The sequence below is a fragment of the Pseudophryne corroboree genome, chromosome 11, assembly GCF_028390025.1.
Source record: "Pseudophryne corroboree isolate aPseCor3 chromosome 11, aPseCor3.hap2, whole genome shotgun sequence".
In the NCBI taxonomy this organism is placed as follows: Eukaryota; Metazoa; Chordata; class Amphibia; order Anura; family Myobatrachidae; genus Pseudophryne; species Pseudophryne corroboree.
In genome coordinates, this window is record NC_086454.1 from 278,493,462 (window position 1) to 278,504,557 (window position 11,096).

At 41.8% G+C, this 11,096-nt stretch overlaps 1 protein-coding gene and 1 long non-coding RNA gene across 2 annotated transcripts; one reads left to right on the plus strand and one right to left on the minus strand.

The window, feature by feature from the left end:
• Nucleotides 1-6,611: 6,611 nt before the first annotated feature.
• LOC134970165 (uncharacterized) lies at nt 6,612-7,151 on the plus strand. Its single transcript, XR_010189707.1, has 2 exons — nt 6,612-6,757; nt 6,867-7,151. It is a non-coding gene; the product is annotated as an uncharacterized LOC134970165 (long non-coding RNA).
• A 1,116-nt stretch (nt 7,152-8,267) lies between these two features.
• On the minus strand, nt 8,268-10,375 carry LOC134970166 (uncharacterized). The gene is made up of 3 exons (XM_063946192.1): nt 10,234-10,375; nt 9,931-10,158; nt 8,268-9,034 (listed from the first exon to the last, which is right to left on the minus strand). The coding sequence occupies exons 1-3, from the start codon at nt 10,334-10,336 to the stop codon at nt 8,349-8,351; spliced, it is 1,017 nt and encodes a 338-aa protein (XP_063802262.1). The 5' UTR covers nt 10,337-10,375; the 3' UTR covers nt 8,268-8,348.
• Nucleotides 10,376-11,096: the final 721 nt, after the last annotated feature.

Consider the following 11,096-nt stretch of genomic DNA (forward strand, 5'->3'; position numbering starts at 1 on the left):
ACACACCAAAAAAACTAATTTGGCACTCTAAGGACTTTGTCATTTTGCGCACCATACGTCTTTTTCTTTCAATATGCATTTTATGCACAGAGCTTGTGCCACAAATGTACATTGCAGGGTACGCTGACTACAGGGGCTGTCATTACATGCATTTCTGTGTTTGACTAAGCCACAAATCTGGGTAAAAAAGACAAAAGACAGAGTTCCAGTACACGCAGCTATGACATGCCTACAGCCAGCTCTTATTATGCTTAATCATCATCTTTATACACGCTTTATACCAATTCCTTTGTGATAAAAGTACTAATCTAGGGTTCATGGCACATTGTGAGTACTCTGTATGAGGCTAAGGGGTCCGACATATAATACCGACGGTCGGGATCCCGGTGGCCAGGAGACCGACACCAGAATCCCAACAGCCATGTCTAAGATTAAAGATGTACAATTTTGGAAAAAGTACAAATTGATACTTGTGGTGGAGCATCTACAGCAGTGAATTTCAACCTTTTTTACTCGCGGCACACCGAACAATATTTTAAAATTGCCAAGGCACACCATCAGTTTCCCACAGAAAAAAAACAAAAAATGCACATTGGCCCTCACAGTAAAAAAAATAAATCCACACATACATTGGCTTACACAGAAAAAACAATTACATCGCTCCCCACATAAATCCTATTGCTCCCCACATGACTTATTCACATTGTTCCCCCCATAAATCCATAAATCCTTTTGCTCCCCACAGGAGAAATAACATAACAAATATTGGCCCCTACCAGTCAGCTGTCCCCTTCCCTGTCCCTCAGTGGCGAGGGTTGTTCATGGTGGAGTGCTGCAAATACTGAGCAGCGGGTGGTCAGGCAGGTGTGGATGTGGGTGGGCAAGGAAAGCTGTGGATGTAGACGGGAACTAGAAGATGTGTATTCAGGTGGGTGGGCTGGCTGGGTGGTGAGATGCTTTGTCCATGACCTATGATATCACACCACCACGTCTTCAAGGCATAGGTCACGGCCGGAGCATGACTGATTCTCTAAGAAGAGCCCGGGCCAACAGTTCACTCTGAAGGTGCGGGAAGCTGCTCTGGCTCCGCGGCACACCTTGCAACTGGTCGCGCCACAGCACACTGGTTGAAAAAGCCTGATCTACAGTAAGTCATGCCAAAAGCCTCGCTCCATATGATCCAGGAATGCTTGGTAAAGGAGGACACCTCTGTTCAATTCATAAGCACAGAAAACTGAATCACAATTTATTGTGTCTCACAGCTGATACCATCTGCTAAGTCCCTCTTATATTTAAATGAACTGCAGGGAGCTAACTATTCTAGGTAAGCCATGCCTCATTCTCAAGACTATTGTTGTGTCCCAAGCCTCTTTTCCACTACCTGACTTCATTACCCCTTGATGTTTCAATTAAAATGTTCATACTTTATTAAGTTTTACTTACAGTTCGGTTTTTCCAGAAATCTAAACCTACCTGAATTTTGAGAATCTGTACCAAACTAAAACCCAGTCCAGAGCTTCCCATAGTTCAGAATTTAGATTTTACATTTGAATTTTGGGCTTTATATTCGGATCGGATTGCAAAAATAACATGATTTTAGCTGTTTTTATAAATTTTGTACAGAAAAAAACCCTCTGACTAATTAAAACCCATACCCACATCTCTAGCATAACTTTCATGGTTTGGCAGTATACTAAGCCAATGAAATACAATGTCTGATTTGTGGAAGCACTCAAGGTCACCAAGACTTTGAGTGGGCTCATGTGCAGGTGGTGTGGCCACAGTAATATGTGGCAAGGGGATAATGATGAGGGAACATACTGAATATTTCAAGGGAAGAGTGTTGGAGGCAGATGTGGCATATGCTCTGTCATCTGTATTTACTTATATCCCCCACCATTCTTCCTTTGTTACCTCTTCCCTAAGCTTTCCAACTTATGTGCTCTGATGTCTGTTGGAGAACTCTGGCAGTCTGTACAGCTGCTCCATGAAGAAGGAACCCTCATAACCACTCACTGTACATATCAAAACAGTTGTATAAAGAGAAATACATGTCCCCTCCAGGAGATGTGGCTGCCAGCTCAATAGCTTAGATGCCTTGTTAATGATTAGTATTGGTTTTATAGGGATATGTGTACTGTATTGATCACATGGTGACATTGTCAATAAAGTGCACTCTAGCTCAACTTTCTGTTCTACAAAGGGGATGCAGTTAAAATGCCACCAGGCAGGATCTTAGCGGTCATAATACCACTGCCATAATCCTGCCCGGTGGCCACAATCCCGATATCAGAATGCCGACAGAGGTGGGATTCCATGCATCAAAATACTGACTCCTGGAATCCCGAATGGACTATCAGTGGGATGTCCTACCATGGGGAGGGTAGGTTTAGGCACTAGTAGAGGGCTTCGGGTTAGGGTGTAGGGATGGGAAGGTTAGAGTTAGGACCCGGGGAGGAATGATTAGGTTTAGGCACAAAGTAAGGGAGGTTAGGGTTAGGCACCAAGCGGTGATGGTTAGGTTTAGGCAGTGGGAAAGGGAGGGTTAGGATTAGGTACCCCCGGGGAGGGTCAGGGTTAGGCACCCACAAGGGAGGATTAGGGTAGGGGACAGGGGAAGTTTAGGGTCTTACCTGTGGGACTGTCTGAATTTTAGAGGTTGGGATGACAGGGTTGGTATTCTGACCATCAGCATACTATACATCGGCATTACCTACTGAAAGGGGGTTTATTATCACCTATAACACTATTTTATGGGCTATTGCATTAACATTTAAATATGCCTGAAATTACTAAGGAAGGATCATTTTAGAAATGACAGGTGTGCTTTAATATTTCAATAGGAAATAACTGTTATTTTCTGCCTGTAGCATCTTCTTGGGAACTTACTTTCTGTAGTGACATCATTACTAGGCTCATTATTGCCACATTCATCTTATCTTTCAGCCATTGAGACCAAATAGAAATAAACCTATTTTCCAACATATTACACAGTGCATTTTAAGAAAAACAATATTTTTTTATTACATTTACGGTGAATCAGCATGCGAAATGTGGAGTTTAGATATTTTAACATTTCCGTTGGGTTTGGCTCAATCTTGGTAGATTATTATAACCTTGCCATCCAGATGGTTCCCGCAGCATGCAGCTCAGCATGGTAAAAAGTATAAAAGAACTGAATCAATGAAGAAAATTGTTACATATTGTTGCTGTATTAATTTAATGAATACTTACATTTTAAAACTTCAGACTATACTTTAGATTTAATGTACAAAATAGCATGTATTTCAGTATACTGTACGAAGAACTATATTATACTGTATAAAGGAAAATGTCTATAAATGTGATGGGCACAAATATATTAAATGGATGTGTATTACAAAGCACTTTCAGATGTTTCATGTACAGTAGATAACTGATGACAGAAGAGGCCTGCAAATTGCATCCGGGTGTGAATCTAACCCTTTGGCCAGGATGGCAGTTGCCAAGGCCACCGGACAAAGGCCCTCATTCCGTGTTGTTCGCTCGCTAGCTGCTTTTAGCAGCAGTGCAAACGCTAAGCCGCCGCCCTCTGGGAGTGTATCTTAGCTTAGCAGAAGTGCGAACGAAAGGATCGCAGCGCTGCTACTAAAAAAAATTGTGCAGTTTCAGAGTAGCTGCAGACCTATTCCTACCTTGCGATCACTTCAGACTATTTATACAAGGTAGGGTCAACAAATTCCTCTGGCGCATAGGAAAGGGAAAGGGATTATCTGTGATGTATTACTTTCCTAAATGGTGAATGGATGGGATTCTGATATTATGCGTACCCCCACTCACGCTGTTAGGAAGTATGCTATACACATCAAGGTTACTGTAGCTGTGGCTCTGATCATGAATGCCTTTCACGATCACGGCTTTTTCTAATCATGGATGCTGCTTCTTTGTTGAAGCAGAAGCATTAATACATTCTCAGCCAGTAATCACTAATCACGGTGTTTCCCAACAGGCCTGCTGCCTGTTCCCCCAATTAGTGAAAACCCTGACACACCTTTATCAACGATTACAGCTGTAGGCACTAATTAGCTTATTCTCAGGCTGAAAACATGAAGACCCAAATTGGGCCTAATTGGTGAAGCCCGTCCTCACTCTCCATCCGTGACCCAAGTAACCCTTAACCAACTTTTACAAAGCCCAAAGTTCTATCAAGAGTGTTCTACATTCACAGACATTTTCCTGGACTTTTAAAACATAAACTGTAGGTCAGTAACCAGTGACAAACATAGATTCCGTGTACAACCTTTTTTTTGTATGCATATAGTTGTTGTCGGTTGAAAAATGTAAGCGACCAGGTTCTGGGATACAATGGGGTATATTTACTAAGCTCCCGATTTTGACCGAGATGCCGTTTTTTCTTCAAAGTGTCATCTCGGTTAATCTCGGTCATTTACTAAACACTAATCACGGCAGTGATGAGGGCATTCGTATTTTTTGTGAAGTTCATGTAAAAAATTACGAATGAATACACCATCGGTCAAATTACGCCTGTTTAGAGACGAATCTCGGTCATTTACTAACCATTCGTAATTGTATTTGCTGCCGTGAAAATGCTATTGCGGCCGCATAAAATTACGAGTCGCATTTTTTGGCTAAAAAAAAACGCGCCAGCCTTTGAAAATCGCGTTTACATGTGAACTTAATTATCCATTACTCCCATCTGATTTTTTGGGCCTATAAAAGTGTTTCAGGCACATTCTGAACTACTCTCACTCTGAAATGGCTGCTGTGGTGTGTGGCAATGTTTTTTTGTTGGCTGTGGGATACGTTAGACTGCTCCATGAGGCTTCCAGGAATCAGGACCAGGTAAGTGAACATGGCCAACAGGTTGTCCAGGTACCGCGGAGGCTGCGCCAGCCTCGTTTATTTAGAGGGCGTTTAAACTTAAATGCATTGTCCGATGATAGGGTCATACAGATGTTCCGCCTAAATAGAAACAACATTTTCCACCTGTATGACCTTGTCAAACTGGGCATAGACCCTGAGACAGCACGCTCTCGCTCTGTCTCAGGCCTACACAAACTCCTGGCTGTGTTACACTTTATGGCTACTGGGAGCTTCCAGGCTGTGGCAGGCGACGTCATTGGGATCTCACAGCCCACCTTTTCAAGATATTTGATGCAGGTGAGTCTAAAAATACCTATGCGGTTCTGGCTAAGTGTTGCTTGTGTAAGTTGAAACACCACAGTATTGTAGAGAATACCTAACATGACACTCACCTTAGCTTCTTTAATGTCCACTCAGGTTTTGGATGTGTTGGAGCCACACATTAAAGCCTCAATCTGCTTCCCTACTGAGGAGTCGGAGTGGAGTGCTGTCAGGGTAGCTTTCTATGAGCTTGCAGGCATGCCCAATGTGCTTGGGGCCATAGATTGCACACACGTTCAGCTGAGATCACCTAAGGGCCGCCAGTATATCTATACTAATAGGCATCTTGATCAATCAACTAATGTCCAGGTGGTCTGTGATGCAAAATTAAAAATAATGAGTGTTGTTGCAGGTTACCCTGGTGCCTGCCATGACTCCTTCATCCTCAGTCAGTCATCGCTCTTCGAAAAATTTGAGGAGGGACAAATGCCTGATGGCTGGCTGTTGGGTATGTTGAAAATGTTATGTGTGTATGTCTTTTAACCACAGGCTAGATTTTGGAGGAGGTGTTTGAATAATCTAACATATGTCCTAATGTTGACTATATCTGTTTTTCAGGTGATGGGGGTTACGGCTGCTACTCTTGGCTCCTTACTCAATTGTCCCAACCTGATTCTCCTGCTGAACACAGTTATAATCATGCACATAAGGCTACGCGGAATGTGATAGAAAGATGTTTTGGGTTGCTGAAGTCACGTTTTCGGTGTCTTGATAAATCTGCTGGCCTTTTGTTGTATAGTCCCTCAAAGGTGACTAGGATTGTGTTCTGCTGCTGTTTTCTCCATAATCTGTGTTTAAGTCAAGATCTTGCACATGGTGAGGGAGAAATCAGTCAGCAAGCAGAGGAGTTAGAACCATCTGGTGACAGTGTGAGTACAAATGTAGGGAGGCAGGTACGGCAACAAGTGATCCTGCGTTATTTTTCAGGTAAGTTTTATTAGGCTGTAATTATCCTTCACTAAACACTTTGCTCTACTTTCTAGTGTGTGTTTTGTTACTTACTGTTTGTTGTTTATAGTGGTGTGTCCATTGTGCTTAGTTGATGCTCAAAAAACATTTACAGTCATTACCCTTGAAAAACATAGCTCCATACATACACACCAGCTTCATACATTTTGGAGACGGAGACAGGAATGTGTTTTGTATTCTAATTAATTTTTTTTTGGGTTCAAAAAGTTTACATTTATTTTTTTCTCGTGTGTGTGCTTAATGTATCCTCAATTCATATATTTTCAGACAACTAGGTTGTCTAGACCATCCACTAAGACCTTATTTTATTTAAGTAAAGCACCTTGAGCAATTGAAGACGTAACATTACATTGATTGTTGGGTAAAACATGTAAACTCCAAACAAACTAACATCATCCAAAGTCGACTGTGTATATTCTTGCTTATGTGTTTTGTTTCACAATTTAATCACCAGATAACTGAGGTGATCTGGGCTCATCACTCAGCGAACTCGCCAGTAGTGCCAGTGGTGGCTTGGGTGACACTGCCGATAGCCTTCGCCTGGGTGGGGATGATGGAGGTGCTGAATCAGAGGCAAGACGCCGGCTCTTAGTTGGCCTCCTGGGTAAGTGGGCCGAGACCTGTGATGGCCGCCTTACACGAGGTCGGCTTCCAGAAGCAGATCCTAGGTGCCAAATTTGTAAATAATATTTTGTACTTCTATGTGTTTACAGAATATGTGACTACAGTGAAGACTTACCTGCAATACCGGCATCATCATGACTGGTGTGAGGCCTGTCTGGCCGGCTGGTCTGTGTGACTGTGTAAAAAGTCACACCAACATTATTACCCTGTTTTTTTTAAAAGTACACAGTGAAAACCATTAATGTACTGTAAGCATATATTTTGTTTGGTTGCCACAACAAAATTAAGCTTAAGAGCTTCTAGATTTGTGATTTAGAGTTGAATATCAAAATGTACTTCATGTGGCACACAATAAATTTATAAGCTGAACAATTTGTGACTCACATATTGCAGAGATTCAGTCCTTTCCAGTTTAAAAATAGTGTAACGTTTTAAATTTTGGGAAGCTTTTTTTGTTTAAAATTTAAAAAAAGCTGTTTGTTTTTTACAAACAAACACACATGTTCCAGCATTAACGGCAATATTATTTTTTATTGTTAATTTTTTATGAAGAAAAAAAACACTGCACATGTTTATTTCAAACAAATACTGCAAGGAGAAAAAAAAAACCAAAAAAAGTGTCCCGACCACGAACTGAAAGGGGAACCATGTTTGCCCATGGGTCACCTTTACCCGAATGCCAGAAACCCACTTTGAGTTATGCCTAAGTGGGTTTCTTCAGCCAATCAGGTAGTGCCACGTTGTAGCACTCTCCTGATCAGCTGTGTGCTCCTGTCCTCACTGACAGGCAGCACACGGCACTGTTACAATGTTGCGCCTATGCGCTACCTTGTAACCAATGATGGTAACTTTCTTCCCTGCGGTGGACCTAAAGTGACGTCACCGCAGAGCAGAAAGTTCACCGCATTGGTTAAAATGTAGCGCATATGCGCTACATTGTAACAGTGCCGTGTGCTGCCTGTCAGTGAGGACAGGAGCACACAGCTGATCAGGAGAGTGCTACAACGTGGCACTCCATGATCCCTTAACATGTGTTGGCAATTGTTCATTACTCACACCTGACGTTTGGTACTTTTAAAAGGGGAGCCAACACATTTCTACACACTCTAAATCTGAAATGGCTGCTACTGTGTGTGGGTCTGCTGTATTGTTTGCTGTAGGATACTTGTCACTGCTTCCTGATGCTACAATAAAACCAAGGAAGGAAAAACAACTGGGTCTGCAGGTTGTATATGTTCCGAGTAGGCTGGCCATGCTTTTTAGTTTATATTGTCCAATGTAACTGCAAAAAACTTGATGTTGACCATGTTATACAGATGGTCACACTAAATGTTCGAAGTGTTTTTCCACGGTATGATTTTGGCAAACGGACCCTACACCCTGACACAGCACACTCTCGCCCTGTCACAATATTCATCTTGGACTATACATTACTGATTTTTGTGTTTGTGTGTTGCAAATTAACCAATACACATATTTTGATTAGATAATTTATTGAAAAATACTGAACAATATATTCTGAACACATATATTTTACTTGCAACTGGCCAGCATATGATGTGCAGTACAGATTATCTTTTCTTTTTTTGGGTGCTGGGTGCAGAGGCTTGTGGTTGTTCGTGGGTGCGGCTTCGACTTGATCGTCGAACTGGTGATTGTACTGGTGTTTGGGTCGGGGTTGTTGTGCTTGAGCTTGTGGCCACATGTTGTTGTGCCATTGCACTAAAATTTTGGCTCAAAATATTTAAACTGGCCGTTAGCTGGGTATAAGCAGCTGTATTGTTGGCAATGGTTCGCGACAAATTGTCATTTATGACTTGATTATGCTGGATAATCTGTATGAGGGTTTGGTGTTGGCGCAGTTGCTCATCCATGATGCGCTGATGGGTTGCCTGCATTTGAGAATTGTCTGCCCTCATCTGCTCCATTGTGTTTGCTATCCGCCCTACTTGCACGATGAGTCTGGCAGAGTTGCGGCTAACTTTAGGCAAATGATGGGGCAAACTAGACAGGTGTTGTGTTTGGGTGTTGAGACACGCAGAGTGGTGTGCCTGTTGTTCTGCCCAACTTGACCAAAACTCATGCGGAATTTGGCTTGTCCCTGGTGTTGAGGTCATTTGTTGAGTCTGAGAAGCTTGCGGTTGGACTGGATTGTCCTCAGTCATGTTTGCCTGTGTTTGGTCGATGGGCTGCAGGTGTAGAGTATACGTCTCCTGGCCATGGGACTGCTGGCCCTCGTCACTCATGATGGCCGGATCTGTATGGGGTGGGACACAGGAAATATTTTAGACATATGTAGCATTGGTCTTACAATATTTGTCAAGCAACATGCATTACTTCATAATATACATTTAAAAGCTAAATGGTTAACTTCTTAAACGTTACTATGTTGGTTACCTCTTAATGAATTGATGTGGCTAGAAACAGATACTACTAATTTGTGAATTTATGGAGACAATTGTATGTTTCACATTCTAAATTATTGTATACACTCCATGTACTCTTTTTTTATGTCTCAAAGTTAGTTTAAACAACATTCTGAAGGTTCCTTTGGCACAACACAAAAAAATATAACCATGTTTGCCACATTAGAATCAGACATTGGGCATGTCAGTCAGTGGATTTAGTAAAGAAGTACACTAAGATTGTGGTCAAAAAATGACAACTTAAACAGGTTTTTTAATGTTGGATTTTGCCGTATGTATTGATTTGGTTTGTTTTGAATTTTTTGGTTCAAATTTAGTTTCACATTTTTTTTGTAGTTTTGAGTGTTGTTGAGCATATTTTTTAAAAAACATTTGAGTTTCAGGACACTGTAATTTCACACATATCATCATAACAATACGCTAACAGCATCTGCTTGCAGTCGATTATTAAAGCAAAGTTGCTTACAATTTTTAATCATTTTTTAACAAAACTAACACTGGGGCAGATGTCAATACCTGGAGAAGGTTTAAGTCATTTCTAAAGCAGTGATAGGTTCAAGGTGATAATGACACAAGGCAAGCATGTCCAAAATGTGGAGTCTAAAATTACTTATAATTTTTGTACTGCTGCCTTTATCATCTGCGACCTAACAGTGTTTTGTCAGTTCCTTATGCCTTCACCTTGTTTTTACTCAAACAAAATAAAAACATTACAAACATTACTCACCAGACAACTGTGGGGAATGTGGATCTACACTCAGGGGGCTTGCCAAAAGTGCCAGTGGTGGCACCGCAGCCACTGCAGAGATGCGCCTTTGGGGGGGTGAGGCAGGTGCAGGAGCAGGAGCAGCAGCAGCAGTAGGAGCGTGGACACGGGGCCTCTTGGGTGGCCTTGTAGCCACAGTAAGGCTGGCCTGTGATTGGCGCCTTTGTGTGCGCGGAGCAGACGAAGAACCTGTGTGATAGTATTGTCATTACATTTCATGTGTTTTATGTTAATGGCTAAGATGTGGGTACAGAAATAACTTACCATCATTCCCACCATCATCAGCTCTAGGCAGGGTTGGTTGTGGCCTGGATGTGCTGCTTCTCTGGCGTACTGTACAAAAAAAGAAGAATTGCGATATGAACATAATTATACTACTTAAAACACATATGTCGTAGCTTTACCAAGACACAATATTGCAGGATTTTAAAAACTTTTTTTAAATGTTGTTATAAAATTACAAACACAAATAGTTGGTTTTGTTACATCTATAATCTTAAATTTTACAACCTACAAAAACCGCACAAAACAAGGCAAATTGTTTGTGTTTCCAAAAAAAACACAACAAATATTTGAGTCTAATTAGTACAAAAACATAACTAACACACACAATACACCAAGCAACCACAACCTGTGTCTGACAATATGTAGTGCAACTACACTTCCCAGCATGTCCACCAACACATTTGACATTCCCTAAGTTTAAACATTATAACAGGCATGATGGGACTTGTAGTTGGACAACAGATGGAAAAACACAGGGTGGATTGGCCTGCACTACATCACCAACCCATTTGTGGACCAACACACAGGAAACATTTTACAACAAAAGTACAAAGCACAGATGTGAAAAATTATAAATATCAAATAAACTCACCATCCGCACTTGGCCGGTCCGAATCTTGGACATGAAGTGCAGAAACCACCTCTGGCGGAATCAGCGGACGTATTGGCTCCTCCCAATCTTTATAAGACGCTCGGAAGGGGTGTCCTCCCCCGGTTTGCCGAGCAGATTTTGCCTCCTTAGCCATCTTGGCCTTCACACGGCGTTTGATGTCATAGAAACGTTTCCTACAGGTGTCCTCGGTCCGCCTCACCACACCCTCACTGTTCACAGCAGCAATAAC

What these genes read in the sequence shown, in the direction of transcription:
- LOC134970166 (XM_063946192.1), bottom strand. Translation starts at nt 10,336, where the DNA reads ATGTTCATATCGCAATTCTTCTTTTTTTGTACAGTACGCCAGAGAAGC. An exon ending in TGATGATGGTGGGAATGATG is followed by an intron (nt 10,159 to 10,233) that starts GTAAGTTATTTC and finishes ACTATCACACAG; the next exon opens with GTTCTTCGTCTGCTCCGCGC. An exon ending in ACATTCCCCACAGTTGTCTG is followed by an intron (nt 9,035 to 9,930) that starts GTGAGTAATGTT and finishes CACCCCATACAG; the next exon opens with ATCCGGCCATCATGAGTGAC.